The sequence below is a fragment of the Zosterops lateralis genome (assembly GCF_965231275.1).
Source record: "Zosterops lateralis genome assembly, chromosome: 5".
NCBI lineage: Eukaryota > Metazoa > Chordata > Aves > Passeriformes > Zosteropidae > Zosterops > Zosterops lateralis.
The window spans coordinates 43,792,290-43,810,967 of NC_139766.1; the positions used below are offsets into that span (position 1 = coordinate 43,792,290).

The 18,678-nt window shown below is 40.1% G+C and overlaps 1 protein-coding gene across 2 annotated transcripts in view; it reads right to left on the reverse strand.

The window, feature by feature from the left end:
- The window catches only part of TMEM131L (transmembrane 131 like), a 79,723-nt gene that overhangs the window by 41,506 nt on the left and 19,539 nt on the right, over positions 1-18,678 (reverse strand). For both annotated transcript variants that reach the window (XM_083860984.1, XM_083860983.1), the window contains exons 4-6: positions 4,236-4,307; positions 3,206-3,329; positions 2,023-2,139 (exon numbers count right to left, since the gene is read on the reverse strand). In XM_083860984.1, the coding sequence (XP_083717110.1) occupies positions 2,023-2,139; positions 3,206-3,329; positions 4,236-4,307 (313 nt within the window). The remainder of the gene's footprint in view (positions 1-2,022; positions 2,140-3,205; positions 3,330-4,235; positions 4,308-18,678) is intronic.

The following is an 18,678-nucleotide window of genomic DNA, read 5'->3' on the forward strand; positions in this document are numbered from 1 at the left end:
GAATTTCAGTTATAACAGTAACTTTGAAAACTATATTCTAATAACAACAATCTTCCCAAAAAATAGATTGGTTTTTCATGTTATATTCTTTAAAGAGACAATAGATAAGAGTTCCAATGTAGAACGTTATCACAGACATAAATGGCACTTAAGAATCATCACTCTTTCAGACACTATTACAAAGACAAAATAAATCACTCAGCAGCAGAGCATCAGGTTATCTCAAAAACAAAGTATCTACATCCTCCTACTATTCTCCAGGCAACTAATTACAATACATGTATCACCATTTAGGAGTGATGTAATTTCTGAGAAAACTTTGTTACTAGTCCCACTGAATATTGAAATCAATGGCTCTGCCTTAAAAATTGAGTGAAATATTTTCTCATTATTTTGGTTTTTAAAGGCTGTGTTTTTCAGAACACTGTAAGATTTGCAATTTGGATGGCTGTACTACATTTATACTTTGCTCCACCAAGATTAGTTTGTGACAATGAGATGTACAACAACTGGGGGGTGTGGAGCCAGGTGGGATCAAGGAGGCAGGGGATCATTAGAGGCTAATTAAAATTACTTTGGGTTTTTTCACTTGTATGCAAAGATTTATCATTTGTTAATAGGAAAAATCCACATCTTTTGAATGAAGATGATAACAAAATACATTTTATGTTCATTGAAGATCTCTGACTACAGATAGAAAATACCAGAACAAAAGGAAGGAATATGCCCCTTTTTTTAATGCAGGTACTTATAAAGTACATTTTAACACAATGGTACCTCATCTCCATTTGGGTGATTCTTCTGTACATACTCTTGCATAAATGCATTAGAAACATCAGATGTTTCAAGGCTTTGGGGCTCTCAAGAGCACTGTAACTGTGCATCAAACACTCAAGTCATGCCTCCTTTTGAAACTCTTAAACCTAATGTGAGCTGAAAACATGGACAGCTACTTCCTCCGTCTCAGGTGGCTGGTGAAAATGTCCATGAAAACCAGTCTGCTACTCATTTTTACAGCAGTCAAACAGGAAACAAATGGATTTTGAGGCGGCACTGACAACTGCTTTCCTGCAACTTGTTGATAAAAGGCTGAGCTGACTTGGCAATAAATGAAGGGCACAGGGAGGGGTGAGATGTCAAAAAAAGGAGGGGTGAGATGTCAGTCACTCTATACTGCATTTTTTCCTCATCCTTGAAGAAATGTTCCTGCCAAATGTGGCATTACCTCTAATGAATACTAGGTAAATGCAACATTTGTATTTAAATCTCATGTATTTCAACTGAACTTACCTAAGCCTTTATTTAAGGAGCTTTGTTTTCCAGCACAGCATCAAAGTATAGGAATGAACTAGCTTGATGATTGATAAAGCTGTCACTCCTTTTAAATCACTAAATTCAGAGTTAAGATTTTTCTTTGTCAAATAATAAAAGCCAAAATTTTGGAGAATATAGTGTCCCTTACAAGAATTTTTAAAAGCTAAAGACCTGCTCAAATTCACCAGTTAGACAGAAAACAGACAGCTTTAAGGCACAACAATTACTTCAACTTTTATGTTTTAAGGGCCTAAACCTCTCACCCTGTGCTACACCCCCAATGTGTTCACATAAAATCCTGCAGAGCAGCTGAAAACCACCTACGATATTTGCCAGTAGGTTTTTCCCAACAAATGCATTCCAGCACGGTACAATCTAGACTACACTAATATATGAAACTAATTAGACCATGATCTTTTAAGTACACACATACAAATACACTTGGTTTTTACTACCACAACTAGCCCCAGCAACAGCAGCAATTTTAACCATATACATGTATGTGATCATGACACTAGCATGATCTGCTAAATGGGATGAAGTGGTAACATTACCCCACCTGATCTGTACCAAGAATTCAATGAACTTTCATAGTCCCTAAAATTATGAAAAAAATCAATAAAATTGACTCGTGTTTTTAAAACACAAATCCAAAACCCAAGCTAAAAATAAGAATAGTTCCCTGATATGAAAAATGACAGCAGTTACCTGATATGAAAGTACTCCATGAGATGAGGTATTTATAAATAATGAGCTTTCAATACTGCCTTCTTCTGTGGGCAAGAAGAGTACTCTGAAAGAAATCTTTCCCATGGCTGGAATCACCTGCAGAGACCAAAAGAAGCTTGCTTGGTGCCAGTGATCACACACTCACCACTCAGTCACAAGGATGGACAGAGGACACTTCCACATGTACATCCCTGTCTGCAAATCCCACCAAGAAGGACCTCAGCACTGAGAAGTTTCATCTGTGCACAGCTCTCAATTCTAACTACAAAGAACTGAGATCACACAGCAGCTTGCCAAGTTATGGCTGGAGTTTCTCAGCTACCATGGAGCCTCACCAGTCAAGGCCTTTTTTTTGCATAAGATCTTAACCATGCAGCACTGACAGCCTGTGAGTGCACAGAAACGCTTCCCCAGCAGAGAGGGATGGCTATTGCAAAGTGAATCAATACCCCTGTGATACACAGGGATATTGATTGAATGAACTTAGGCAACACTCTTGGTAAGTAGAGTCTGGCTGGAAGAACCATGACATTTATGTCTGCACAGTAACAGCCATTCAGCTATAGTAAAAGCAAAAATCAGATGAAAACATAATAAAACCCCTTTGCACATCAGCAGAGGATAAAAACTGGGCTTCATCCAACTGAGATCACAGCAATTCATTGTTAACATGCATTGTTAAGACAATGTATTATTATATATTGCTAAAAAAATCAGAGTTAAAATACTGGTCTTAGATCATAAAGGCAATTATGCCCATACTTGCAACACAAAATACGTAATACTTCACTGCAGGTTTTTCTGACTAATATGCCCATTAGACCATTCAAAAGACTGAAAATTCATGGCTGTAGAACACCCACATGCCTGTGGATTACTGCATAATGCTGCTTAAAGCAGAATGAGATTTAAACAGCCTAACACTGAAAAATTCTCCTCTTCCTCTGTTACTGTCAAACACATTTCCTACTGTAGGTTTTGGATGGCTTCTCCCAAACAAGTCTAAGTAGAAGTGAACAAAAAAACCACTGGTAAAACAGAAAAAGAGTTGGAGGTCCTACAAAAAAGCACAAAAACACAGAATGAAGAGCTTATGCCAAAGGCAGCACGAAGGCTTGGCGCTTAGCCATTACATAGTTTCCAAAAGTACATCAACACTCACCCGGCTATGAGCAGGAGACACATGAAACTGTCTAGTAGCTGTAAACACTGAATTGACTACAACATCTCTATCTCTACTAGGGTTGTAGGCATGCAGCATTTTAGCTCTGGGTAACCCCAGTAACCTAAAGTAGGAAAGAAAGAAAAAAAAAAAAAAAAAAGAGAGAGAAATAAATTATCCACTTTATAAGGACAAGCAATGCACGAAAGAAACAACACAAATCACTCTAAAATATGTTGATTTGCAACAACTACCTAGTTGTAATTAATCTTTAGAAACACACCAAACAAATTTTGCCTTTAGTATACAAAGGCAAATAAGTAACACTGTGATGTGAGGTACACTTAGCCAAAACTCATTGGAGTAACTAGAAGTTAAAAGAAAAAATAACCCTTATACAGCACAAAGTTTTGGATAAAAAGGTTTAAATAACTTAAGTCTTGTTTTGTCAGCTAAAGCAATGATTCTCTTGAGGGTTTTGCTTTAGCTAGTATATCACATTCCTCCAGTGAATCCTCTGAAATATTCCTTTAACTCACAAAGGGACTGTGTTTCCTTTTGGTTACTGATAGATCAAAGGCTGATTATCACTTAAGAACAATTTTTTAAGTTTTCTTAAAAGAGAACTAAGAAAAATTTCATTTATTCTACCAGTATGTTCTGCTTGGGACTGTCTGGATTTTGTTACCAGAATTTAAAGGAAAAAACAAGCTCTTCCTCCACTAGAAAGGCAATCCTTCAAAAAATGAACAGCCAGCATGAAGCAATTATTTGTCATCACCTGAAATGTACACCCAGAATGCATTATATTCCCTATTAGCTCTTCTTCCTTCTCAGAACTATGTTCATTTTAATTTACAAAACATTGCAAGGCAAGAAATGCACTTCCAGCTCTGTGGCACTTACTACATCTCTATTTTTTAGATGATGGCATGATCCCAGCTAAGGCTTTTTACCCAAATGGAGCCCAGTATAGCTATTCCTCCACACTTCATTACTAACCAAAATAACAACAATGTAAGATACTCACTGCATTCCAAAATGCAGAACTGATGGGTGAAAATGTAAGGCCTTCCCATTTGGAGGCATCTTTGCTGAGAAGCTGAAAAGAAGGGAAAAGAAGCCACAATTAATATTTAGTGGGCATGATGTTACAATCTGCAGGGAAGGATGATACATTCTGAACCTCCCTTCCTTGCACAGGTCCCCACAGTCATGCTGGGACACCTGTTTATGGGGCTGTGCAGTGGGAAAACAACTGGGAGGAGTCCTGAGGAATGAAACCTGTGTCAGCATGGAGCAGATCCCCAGTCTCGCCAATGAGATCTCTATGCAAGCATTGGTATGAGCACACCTGAGAGATGCAGGGGTAGAGGAGTAAACAGCACCTTGGGCAAAAGCAGAGATCAAAAGACTTGCTTGTATAGCTGTGGCTTTAATGCATAGAAGAGAGTAAGAAATACTGTGAAGCACATCCATTATCTTTCCTTTGCCCTACAAAAAGTCACAATGAAGTTCCTATCAGTTCTAGCACATTTTTAGCTTATTTCAACATAGAAATTCCATGATATCTTCACCATTTTCTCAACTAAAACTTGTCTTCCAAAAGTCCCAAAAACCACAGTGGTAAAAAACAAGCCCAGCATTTGTTTATTTTATCTACATACCCAGCACTACTCTATTAAAAAAGCTTCCCCAGAAGCAATCTGAATATTGAATAGCCAGAACCAGTTTAAATTTTACTGCATGATGCTAATAAGCATTCTAGCAAGGATGAGTCCTAGAAGGGAAGGATGGACTGTGGTCTCATTAGTAATCCAGCTGCCTTGCATAATTTGTGGTAGTACAGTCAATTGGTTCCCAATTTACAAGGTAGTTCTGTGACATTACACCTTTAATATCTCTTAGTGTGTACATAATCCTACTGTTATATTCCAAAGCAACAGACATCATAATTTATTACCAGCAGGGAAAAATAATGCTGGTTATTAAGGCAGAGATCTCTCTCACTACTGTAGCAGGCACAATGCAATATATCCAGGTAGCATGCCTGAGGAGCTGCTAGCGAGTCTCCTTCCAACCACCTTGTCTCTGCAGCAGCCAGCTCTTGCTCCATTCCTAGAAACACTGCAGCAACCAGTACCCTCTTCCCCTACCAAAAATCAGCATCAGGTACATAGCCAGAAGTTGAGTCTGAGTACTGCTGTAAACACATACAAATTAAAATTACTACTATAGTAAGAGCCACAGATATTTGAGAGATACATGTTTCTCAAAGGCCCCCAGATCCTTTTATTGTATGCATACACATACATAGCAGAATAAAAGTTAAGCCACTGGTTAATGCACTACAGTATGACCTTGAACCTCATCACTGCTTAAGTTTCTAGTATCTTACAGGTACTGCTGAAATACCTTTTCTCACCAGAAAAATCTTTGCTGGCAACAGCAAGAAGTTGAGTGCCTCTCTCTGCCAATTCATGAAATTGGCAGTAGCTCTCCCAGACTTACCCTCTTTCTGAGGAATTCTAGCAGCATCAGTTCTTTTCCTCTCAATTCTAGCTCTGCAATAGGTACCAAATGCACCAGCTGGGTGCAAATCCAGCAGTGGATGTAGGAGACTGCATTTCATTTACTCTAGGTGAACATGGCCATGCTGTAGCACTGGCTCTTGAAAATGCACTGTATTGCTGTTCACCCTCTACTAGTCAAAAAATGGGAAAAGCCTTATGATAGTAGCAGCAGGAGGATGGATCCCAGGGGGGCTGTTTATTCCTTCTGGAGAGGCAGCCTGGACCTTGCATGGCTGAAGCCAGGACTCAGTTAATGACCTGTGCAGCTCCGAGCTGCATCTCCTGAGCATGGATTTAACTTTGGAGCATCTCTGCACACCACTTGACCAGGAATGGTCCTGTGATTACAAGACATCCAGCTTCTGTTCTGAACCCCACAAAAGCTGTCAAATCACTTCAAGCTCCAGCCTGGCACCGAAAGCAGAACAGCCACATTCCTATGGCACCGTGCCCGCCACCCAGCCCACTGTCCAGCTCCAGGGCATCTGCATCGCTTATCAGCGGCGCCAAAGCAGTGCCAAAACATAACCTGAGAGCTGAGATCCTTCAACAACAGAACTGGTGGAAACAGAACTACCACTGCTTTGGGTTGGTTTTTCCTCCCTCAAGGGAAAAGATGACAGGTTGGAATAATGGGTATGGGCAGGAGAACATTCTGCTCATGACACTCGAACAACCACCTTTGAAGTGCATCTCCACTTCAAAGAGACAGGCCCACCTACATTAGACATGTACTTCTCCAGTTACTGTCTCTAAAAGGCAGCTGGAAGCTGGCAGAACATCATACTGCATCCTCGTGTTCCAAACACAATTCAGATCTCTGTGAGGAATCTGACACTGAAATAAACACCAAGGCAATTTACTGAGACATTTAAAATTTGAAGTCACTTTTAACAAAAAAAAACCTACTTTTTTTTTTTTTTTTTTTTTTTTTCCCTCCAAGAACATCATCTCACCAATACATTCACCTCAAATTATGCCAAAAATTGCTCTTTTAGCTACAGATGATGTGTCCAAAAGTATATGGATCCTTTCATGAGAATGTCACAGGCTTGGAAAAGACAGAAATATCTGCCTAAGAATGGAAGACTTGAAACAACAAACGTGGAGAAACAGACCTCTTCAAAACAGAAAAAGCCTGGTTTCCAGCTACTCTTTCACTGCTTTTAAAATCTGCTAATATCCCAGTAAGCAAGTCATCTAACAAAGCTGGACCTCACACTCCATGACATCTCTTTTTTTGGCAGAGCAGTTGAACAACAACTTCTGAATGGCAGATTTTGATGGAGCAGTTCAATTCCAACATTTCAGAGGACACTTTTAAGCACAAGTGAACTGAAAGAGAAGGAAATAGAAGAGGGGAAGGAAATTCTTGGCAATTACTTTGAATACTCAGTATGCATCAAAAACCTAGTTCAAATGGTGCTGTTATCACTTCCCAGCCCAACATTTCAAACATTTCAATGCCCTTCCTCCTCTCCATCCAATATATTTTATATATATACATTTTTTTTAAAACCCTGACACCCTGAACCATCCATTTCCAAGAAAAAAAGAGTAAGAAAAACTGAAATACTGAGAAGGTTGGAGAGGGCACCACATGGTCACCCAGAGCACCAGGAAGACCTAGGGACAGGTTCTGGCAGGAAAGGTAAGGGTGAGCCCATGAAATCACCTTCATTTGCAGAAAACACCCAGAAGAGAGAGACAAGCACCAGGAATGTCTGCTGGGGAGAAAGGTGGATGTGGAGCTGAAAAAAGTGGGCTGGAGGGGAGGTGGGGTAAGAAAGAGGGGTGACACCAGGGGGAAAGAGCAGGATGGAGGAATGCAAGCACCATAAATCACTTGTGCAAGCAGAGGAACACGTAACTCTAGGGCAGCATTTTTAGGGGATTTTGTCATTTTTTAAAAGGTGCATGAGCTGTAAAATGTTAAGCTACCTTATTCCCTCCACTAAGAAGCCCCAGAGGTGCTTGAACAGGGACAAGTTCCAGCCTTTCACAATGTTTCCTGCTTCAGGAAAGAACGTTTTGGTGTCCTGTTGATGTGGGACTAATGAAAGGAGATGCTAATACAGGGATGCTGAGAGCACTGTTAAATATAGCATTGAAATTGTTTTGCCCTTGCCTCTTTCAGTTCTGTTAGTCTGTGATGTATTAAGTAAATACAGGTAAACAACAAGGTCAGTATTTATAGTCCCAAACCCTAATATTTTTTTGCAATGTATATTACAAACATTTTTTTTTGAAATAAGCAAAAGCCTTATGTTAAGTCCAACAGAAACAGATCATTTTACACAGGAGATTTATTCCTACTTCACTAGTTAAAATCACAAGAGAAATATTTCTCCTAAAAATCCAAACAAAAGAACAGATCCATTCTGAATAAATTGCTGGAAATTGCATTGGGGTTTTCTGTTTTGCCTTTTTTTTTTAATGAAATTTTGAAACTGAGTTAATTCATCTCATTATACACATAAAACACTCCAATTTGCAGAATAAGCTGCAGAAGTGAAGGACATTTCCTGGAAGGAAGTTTATCCCAACATTGCTTTTTCTTCTATTTAGCTCTTTTAAGTCTTCCTTATATCTTGTATCTTTATTTCCTCACTTGAATTGATTACTTCACACTATCTTAGCATGCATATTATCCGATGATTCAGATAGCAACGTCTGTAGCTGAAAATAATCACAAACGCTACTTGGTTCCCTTTCTTCTTCCTGCCTTTTTGTACACTTTGTTCACAGCACATGCTGTAAAAAGCAAGTCGGCAAAAGGCATTTTATTGTCGGGTCTTTTCCTTTATGGCTGCAGAGTTTTCTTGGAAGCAGCAGGCAAAAATGACTGGATTCTTGAACATACAAGAGGTCCTTTTTGGGTGTATCTGCTTAGGCAGTATTCTTATGCCTCAGTATATTGATAAAATTTTATTTCTTTTGAGCATTTTGGCACATTGCACCACCAGTGCAGCAATGTTAATGAACCCACAAGATGAGGTTTTGAGATATGAAAGCGTATTGTGCAGGAAAGTACATTTTTTATGCAAATTGAAATAGAGAAAGGAAATAAAACCCCTCATTTACTGACTAATTTTAGATTCATTCCTCTAGACTACACCTGATACAACACAGATGGAGCACATAGGTAAACAACCAAACCCAGATACTTTTAATCACTCTGATTGCAGCTGATGCAATGAAATTATTTTGACAAATGAAAACAGGTAATTAAGAGGCAATAGACATAGAAATAGAAAAACCAGCTGAATCCAAGTCTTATGCAGAGCTAATACAAAGCTTTGGTTTGTCATATTCCTAGTCCCTCTCTTCTCCCAACTTCCCTTTTACCAAAGGCAGTAAAAGCAGCAACCAGCATTAGGAACATTAAAGTGCAGCTCCTGAAAGACACATAGTGCCTTTAAAAGAGATTATGAAATTGTTTGGAAATATAAAATTAAAACTTGAGTTTACTATGCCGGCAACTCTGCCAAAACCAGAAACAGCTTTAAATTATGATTTTTTTTTTTTTTTTTTTTTTTTTTTTTTTTTTTTTTTTTGGGTAACCTTAACTTCCTTCCTTGAGACAGAAAAAACCCTCAGAAACCAGGAAATTGTCAAGCTTGCAATAACCCTGCACTGCTCATGGGCAAGCCACACATGGTATGTCCCTGTGGGGCTTTGGCACCTGGAAAAGAGCAGTCACACTTGCCCCCTCAGCTCCAGAGAGTTACAGGACTTCTCCTGAAACCCTGTAGCAACCTGTAACATATGAAACAGTCAGTCTTTCTAATTTATTTTTTTTTTTTTACTTTTTAAAGAAAAAGAATGACCAACAAGTAAAAGAACGCAAATGAGAATTCTGAATTTTTTTTTTTTTTTTTTACTGTGAGGGAAGTAAGGCACTGCAACACGTTGCCATGGGGGAAGTTGTGGGTGCCCCATCCCTGGAAGTGTTCAAGGCCAGGTTAGACAGGGGCTCTGAGCAATCCAGTCTAGTGGAAGTGTCCCTGCCACGTCAGAGGTATTACTGAGGTCCCTTCTGATCCACCCTGTAATTCTGTAAGAAGGATGGTTGCCTTTATTTCCTCTGATGCACACTATGTACATCAAGGACTGAATCCCAGACTGTGGAAAGCAGGAAGGGCCAAAACAGTGTTACCAATCAACTAACATGTGCATGCATACCTGTTATTTTGCATGTTTGGGCTATAGGTAAATAGGAAAGGGCAGCTAAACCAGAAGAAACCAGTGAAATAGATGAAACACGCTTTCTAAAAACAAATCTCACTTTTGGCATAATTTAAGGAGGAAAGCAGGTCTATCAACCTTTTCTTTCTTTTTATTTCCTAAACTACTGAAGTTGGAATAGCAACAGAATAGCTAACTGAAGTTGGAATAGCTAACACCCACACAGAAAAGTTTTGATGAGCTGATGACTTATTTACAAAGGCAGTGAAATAGAGTGGCAGGTAGCCTGTGTAAAGTAGAAACCATTCTGTTTACTACCACTTGATCCCTCATGCACTGCTCTCCTCCAGCAACCTCCTCTGCTCCACACTATAGCCCTGGTGTTTCCACAGCCACAGGTCACCTTCCTGGGCAATCTTCTCTCCTCTCACTGCCTGTGCTCACCCACTTTCCTACCAAGTTCTGCAATAGCATTTACACAAACCATTTGCAGAGCATCTACCTAAGCCAGCAGTGCCTCAGTTTTATTCATTACAAAACAACAAAATGGCAATGATCAAACTTAAAAGAGTATCCCACCCTACAGAACTTAAAAGACGCACTTCTCAATGGGGCTTAAATGGAAGGACACAGATTAAAATAACTCCTGGCTTTTCTCTCTACCCTCACAACCAACTCCAAAGTTAAATGCAGACCACAATAAAAATGAGATAAGGACTCGTAAAGAACCCTAGGGAAGATGATGATCAGTAAAGGACAAAGTGCTATAGTGAACACCTCGGTGAAAAGGCTTTCTTCCTCAGCTGCACCTGAAGTTTGCATTTTAGTAGCAGGAGCAGCACAATAAAGCGTGTTTAAGAGCAAAATGGAATTACTCCCTCACATAAATCAGTCCCCAATTTCTGAAAATAACTGAAATCTGTAGTAAATTAAGACATTAATTCACAATTACTTGAATTCATTTGAAATTATTCTCTGAAACCTCTTCTTTGAAATCCTTTACTCACCCAAATTTCAAGCAACAACCAGCACCCTCTAGAGATGTTCCAGGGGGACCATGTATATTTTAGGCATCTTGGACAGACAGTAACTAAGTTACTTGTTTTGGATAACTGTACAGGGCCCACTAGTTCAAAATGCACATCAAACACATTTTCCTCTAAAGCACCTCTACTGCTGCAAGCAACTCTCAAATATCCTGCCAGGCAGAACATCTACCTTCATTTTACTTTTGGCTTCATATAATTCAACAACTGCCTTTACATTCTGCAATATTTCATGAGGTAAACTCTGATAACTGCTATCAAACAAACTTCAGCTTGCCTTTCTCTTTTTTAAGCTTCTTTACAATTTATCTTTTACAAAGAAATCAGCAATCTTCCATTAAAATTAAAATCATAGAAACAATACAATTTACTCTTTTTTTTAAGTTCTTCTCATGACCAATTAAAAGAGTCACTCACCCAATACAAACACACAGTTTTGGCTCCATCAGGAGTCTTGGTATTCTTGACATTCTGTCTTTACCAGGTCCTGGACTTGTGGGGTTCTAAGAAAATACTGCATTTCATGTCTCTTTGAAGACTGCTTTTAGCCCATAAGTTTGCAAAATAAAACCAAAACTCACAAAGGCAGATAATGCTATTTTTTTTTCCTTTTTAAATCTCAAAACTTTTTAGCCAAATTCACTTTTTTTTTTTGCAAAATCTGCTTACCCTCTAGTTGCCAAACCCTCAAAAAAAACCCCTAAAGAACATTTAAACTGCCCATGTAACACAGGTTTGTTCTCCAAGAACTGCCACTAAGATCACAAAGAATTGGTGACATGTTAATTTTTGCTTATCTTACTCGATTAACTAGAATGAGTAACGGCACTCAAATCTGAAGCAGCTTGGCCTATTTAATATGTGTACAGAAATGGCTGCTGTTTGGAGAATGCTGCCCAACTCTCACAACTCAAAACCCCTACAAGAGAAGCTATGAGTCTCCACACCTCTGAAAGACAGAGTCCTCCAGCCACACTCTGCCCAGCATCTCTGAATTGAAAACAAAACATTTCCAAGTGGGATGTGCTGCTCACAGCCTTTTTCAGAGCCTTTGAAAACACAAACCCTAGAGAAAGGGTACAGGGAAAAGTACCTAGAGGCTTCCATGGTGTCACCATGATGCCTCCTCTGGCTAAAAACAAATCACTAATGCAAGCCTTGAGCTGAAATACTATGAAATTTAAATGACTGTTCCAAACCCACAGTTTTCAAAGCCTTTTCCTGAAAGCAGTCAAAATTCACAGCAGGATAGAAGAACCTTAAAAAAAGTCAGAAGATAGCCCATAAACCCACCTGTCTTTTACCTAAGAAGAACACAATTATTTTTATAGGTAGTGAAGTCTTTATTTCTGTCATTGCAATGGCAAAATGATAGCAGAAAATTTTAGTGGGAAGGGCAGTTTTTAGGCACGGTCCTGTACTAACATAATTACAAACTGAACAAAACAATAGGCAGGTATTTCAGAAGAAACAAATTCTATCACACCTGCCTCAACTAAATTAATTCCTACAAAAGTAACAATGAGCGTATTTGCTTTTCCTGTAGCGTGTCTACAGAAAATTACCAGTAAAGATGGAAGAGATCCAAGTGACCTCACCAAGGCTTCACCTTTTTAAGCGCATCAACTGCGCTTAATAAAAAAAATAAAAATTCATTTAATAATAATAATTTAAAAAATCATTTCATCAAGTACACCAAATTTTACTCAAAAACTCTCCCCAACCTGAAGAGCAAAGGGCCAACTTCTATCAAGTAAGCAGCAATCCTTCCTCCTTCAAGTGTTTCACTTTCACACGCCAGGGAAACTAGTTTTCCTCCAGCTCTAAGAATCTGGCTCCCGCCTTGAGAAAAGCGGGACACACTGACAGGAAGCACTGTGGGGCTGCGAAGCTCACAGCAATAGGAAGTTACATTCTTGTCAAATTTCATTGCACCCAACCATTTCCTTTTTCTACATCAGGCACAGCCAAAAATTTCTACCTTGACAGAAATCATTTTAAGTTACAGCAGTTCAGCAAAATGCATGAGAGAGCTCTGTGGTCACTGATAAGCTTGACCTGCTTAATAATTAAGAGCGATAATCTTCCTACAGTAATTAAGAGTGATAATCTTCCTATGAGAGCTGCCTTTTGCTGTTTCTACATTAATCCAAGCCTTTTAGTTTCTTTTTATAATGAAAGAGTACAGGCCTGTATCTGCCTGCTGGAGCCCAACAGCCCATAGGACGCCTTTACACTGAGCCCATTAAGTGCCAAAAATCCCACTATCCTCCCCAGTGCCCTGCCCCTCCCTGGGAAAAGAAAAGAAGAATGCTAACTAAAAAGGAAACTAAGCAAATACAGGAAAATTCAGACCTAGAGCTTAAAAAAGCTGTAACTTCTGCTTTTCATTTCTTCCCCCCGATCTGGACAGTGCACCCGATACCAGTTTCCCTGAAAAGAGTTACAGAAACGTCACCAAGATCAGGTCTCAAAGCTACAAAAAATACCCAATAGTGGAAAACATCAATCTGGGCTTTGTATTTTTTCCTCTTTTGTGAATTTCAGCCCAATTTTTTAAAAACAAAGTATATCTTTGAGCATCAACCTTTAAGAATACCAATTTACCCATGAGCATTCAATACCATGCCTTGTTTAAGCCAGTGTATGAAGACAGACAACCAAAATTAGCTCAGTATGAAAAACTGTACAGGCTATCTCCACAGCACTGCAATAGGCAGTCTCAAATGCTACAAATGCAAAAAAAAAAAAGGCAAACACTCCAATATACAGTTTCACTGCATTGGCAGTAATTTATTTTACAAGCTGATAAGATGCTGGGGAAGTCCCTCAAAAACTTGAAACCATGCACCACTTGCAAAATCTTTTTACCAAACATTTGCTTGAGTAATAGACCAAGACCAACCTTCTCAGGGCTATTTTTCAGCTTTATATGGACAAAAGCCATTGCTACTATTGATTGCCAAATTTATTAAAAACTTAATTATCTCCTCTAGCAGATGAAACTTCGTACAAGACTCTCTGAAGCATCTCCAAATGCTTTAGATTTGTTACCACAAATTTAAACTATGTAAGTTTTCTAAAAAATACACAGTTTTTCACTGAAAAGCATTTTCACAAGCTTTACTATATGAATATGAAAATATGATGCAAATGAAAATATAAAAAGTAGCAAGGCTGCACTTTTCTGAAAGGTACAGTAAGCATGGTGCTGCAGGGGAAGCTGCGGTCACACAGTCATCCTGCACACAATAGCGAAACTAAGCTGCTCCCCCACACCCCAGGGGCCACTACCAATCTTCAGCATGAAAAGTTACAGTCAGTACCCAAATACCAACAGTGAAAAAGTAGCTTCAACCCCAAACCACCACTATCTCACAGGAGCATCACTCTCTTGTTCTTGCTTTCCACCCCTCCCAGCTGGGATATATTGCATCCTCTTTAGGCCCCCTACGAATGTTTCAGCATCATTTGGCAAAGTTTTCTGTTCTGGGGCATTAATTCATTGCCATATGCCATATGTGATGTACAGTTTGGTTTTGGTTTTTTTAGACAGGACACAAAATACAGAGCCTTATGAAGAACCTCTTAAAAACAGCAATAAAAAAAAGCAGACTATTTTTATTGTTTACTGGCATTTTATTAACTGACAGCACTGTGCATTTTCATCATCATCTCTATGTTTCAATAGCACGGTCATAAACCTACTCTCAAATGAAGAGCTTTTCTCTTCCAGCTTCCCAAACAACAAAACTCTGGTTATACTTCAAAGTACAACCTCTCCTGCAGTCAGGAAAATAAAAAGGAATCCTCCAGAGCGTCAGATCTTTTTCACCTGAAGCCAGTAAACTCCTAAGGTGACAGGACACCACTGCAGACAGCCTGCAGTATTTCCCTGGCTGCCCCTTTTGAAAAAGTGCAGCTTGCTGAGCTGTCCCTGTCTTGTGTCACTCGTCACTCTGGGTTGTGGTGAGCAAAATGGAATGACAGCTTCATGACTTAGTGCTATTAATAAAAACAAGTATGCTCACGGTGTGTTTGTGCCCAACTCCTAAGTACTACTGTGTATTTATAGTTCACTAGATTACGTTGTTAAAGGAAACATGCAGATATGAAAAAATTTATACCAGAAAATTCGAACTGGTAAAAAAAAACAGACAAAAAAAAAAAATAAATCAGCATTACCAGGATTAGTAGTTGCAGCACTTATCACAGAAACCACCAGGTCCTTACAAAACATCTGGGATCTGTTGAAGCCAATGTACAGCATATGCTCCAGCCAATTTCTTCTTCTGATGTACAAAATGCTGCAGCATTCTGCTACTATACAACACAGAACCATATGAAACACACCCTGTTTCACAGGTTTATTAACAAAATGTCTACACCAAAGAAACCTCAGGTATGTTATGGCTCTGAATTCCAGCAAGGGGCACCTAAAGTCCACAAGTTAACATTTGCTTCCTTCAGCAGGATAGCTGTGAGGAAAGGAAAAGGAGGAAAATTAGCTGAAAAAAAAACAGCAGGAAGTCTGCTGTTGATTATTTTATATCTGCTAAAAAAAGTACTTGCAATCAAGTACAATATTAAAACCCCACCTCCCCCAGATTCTTGCATTTCCTCCTTTATTTCAAAGCTAGGAAGCTAATCAGAGTTCACCAAGTGGAAATGTTCACCTGTGAAACCAAAGGCAAAGCATCACCAACGCTATTTTTAGTTTCTTGAGAAGCCTCTCACCAGACATCTGCTTTCACTGTAATAAAGGATGCACTTTGCTTCTGCATGCCTCACATGGAGTTTCTCAAGCTGCTCATGAGAGGAAAAGCTCCTCCAGACACAGTGAAGATCCCTCAGCAGCCCAAAGGTGTATTTAACCGGTCTTGGCCATACATCTCTCAACGTTTCTTGCTCTTCAAGACAAGCAAGTAAATGCCACGGTTCCTCATGGGAATCCACACAAAGGTCCCACTGAATGCAGAGGGAGAGCTGAGGTGGACTGAGGAACAGGACTGACAGAACTTTGCTCCTTCTAATGGGAACATTTGGATACATGGATGGACAGGCATCTGAACCAAGAGCAAGACAAAGCTTGGGAATCCAGCCTCTGAAGAGGCTTCTCCTGTCACTCCATGGCAGTAATTTACACTGAAAAAGGAGCAACTTGGCTTTGTTAACCAGATCTTCAATCACATCAAAATGGAAGATGTGGCTTTTGGCAGGAATATGGCAAAACCAGAGAGGGAATAAAGAAACTTAAGGTGCTTCCCCAAACCATGGCCAGCAGTAGGTAATCTGGATTTGCAGCTACCCCAGAGTCACATTTTCGACACCTGATCTTATCTTTCCACAGCTTGCAAACATTCAATGGGTAAAGGGAAAATAAAGATCATCTGAGGGTTCAAACCAAGTGTCATTGTCCTCAATCCAGTAGACACACCCAGAACAACTTAACCTCCAAGTCAGGCAGCATGGGAAAGTCACAGATGACATGGGACAACCTGAAGTTTTCCAACTCCCAAACAAACTTCCTTAAGTTGGGAACAAAGCCCAAGGTTCTCATCTTAAAATTTGGAAGCATACGCTCTATATGGCTGGGCACTGCCCTGCCCTCCCTGCACAGCAAACCTTTCAGTAACTGTTTCAGGAACAACAAAACGCAACCCATCGCCTCAATGACCAAAAAGCATGAGTAATTGTTTTTATTTACAAGGAGAGAAAAAAAAAAAAATCCAAGCAAGACTGAAAGCATGGGGACCAGGGCAGGGGGGTGTGTTTGTTTTAAAGCCACTACCCGCATCTGCGGGATCAGCCACATTATCCCAGCAACACTGAGAACGCTCACAAAGGCCAGAAATGTCCCCTTTTCAAAAGGGCAGTTTAAACGCTGCAGAAACTGGGTCAGCGACAGGCCACAGAAATACCTAAGCAGGCAGCAGGCACCTCGCAAGCTGCAGGCAGCAGAGGCCTGGAATAAAAGACAGAACACACCAAGACAGAAATCAGACAATAGCTATTGAAGAAAGGCAGTTAATAGCAACAAAGCACGTAAAGCACGGGTCAAGGAGTCGGTCAAGTACAGGCCCTTCAGCTCTCTACCCTTCTTCAGTTGCCAGGAATTAAGATTTAGACACAAACCAGAGATGTACACAGCACACAGCACCAGCAGGCAGGCACAAAAACTGAGCAGGCACATTAAATCCACAACACAGTAAGGAACTACAAAACTTATTCTACAATATTGCAGGACTGCTCACTTGCCAAGGGCAGTGCAGTCCTTCTTGTTCTTCCAGTTTCATTTAAAAAAAAGCCAAAAACAAAGCAAAACAGGAATTACACAATTTTTGCTTATAGTTAGTGTATTTATCATCTCTGTGTTCAGGTCTTTACTGTTTATTTATTGACATGCAGATACTTTAACTTTAAAATGCTAACCCACAACTGAAATCCACAGGACAATGTAATTCAGCACAAAATATATTTATGTAGGCAAAATCTAAGAGGTACCTACAATGCCACTAGTGAGGTCTGACTTGCATTAACAGCTGACACCAAATGCGTGTGCAGCAGGACTGTTGCACACATCTGCCAGCCACAGTCAAGAGATTTGACTCTGTTTTGCACAGACCCTTAAAATCATTTGACGTGAACGGAGCTGGTGGTTACCCAAGGTACAAACAGTTATGAATCAGTCACTCCTTCCTTTCTCTCATTTCACTTCCCTTTTGTTATTGTGTATCTTTCCCTTCATTGTTAAGATTGAAATCTGCTGTTGTCCCTTATCAGTTTTGCCAATCACTTGAAATGAGCAAGCTCTCATTTGTTCCCTACCTACCAGTATCTTTGTTCATTTGGTGTTTTTATCAGGGCACGACTTTTTGCCTTTCTTTGTTCTATTCACAATCTTTAGCGGTTTTTTTTTTTCTCTTGTCACCATACCCTGCCCCTGCCTTTGCCTTTCCGGCAATTACACCCCGTATTTCCCCTGCTGCCAAATTCTAGCCCAGACACGTTCAGCATCACATCCAAGCAGTTTCCAGTGCCAGGTGCAACTTGCTGGCTGCCCAGCCTTTCTCCCCACAGCCAGGCAACCATGCATGGATGATGGCATCCTGTTCCAGCTGAGTTTTGCCTTACCCAACACACTGCTCTTGCTCTGAGCTTTGGTAAGAGGCAACAGTCTAAAGAGGAGAGTCCTGTGCACCAACGTGATCTGTAAGCAGCACTCCTAGAGAAAGGTCTGGTCGGTGCAGAGTGCCTTTTGTTCCTGCAGCAGAAAGTCCAGTGAGACCCAAGGTGCAGCCACAGCCCCCGAAGAACACAAACTGATGAGCCCAGAGGGGATGAAAAGGGGAACAAACTGCACTCTGTGCAACCTCAGTGTAGTCTGCTGCAAGACAAACACTGACAGGCGCCTAGCCAGACAGTGGGAATTTAATGAGGAGAACAAAACCACCCCTCTCCTCCTGCCACATCCCACAGCAAAACCCCACTGCCTCTCCACCCAGAGATTTAATACCAAGACACCAGTGTAACTATTGCACTGGGGAGTACTCATGTACTGCCCACTCCAAAATGCTCAAGATTTGTGGCTATTGCACGGTGCAGGAGCTGACCTGCTATGGCATTTCTTCGGCCAGAATCTGGTGCTCAACGCCCAGACTACACC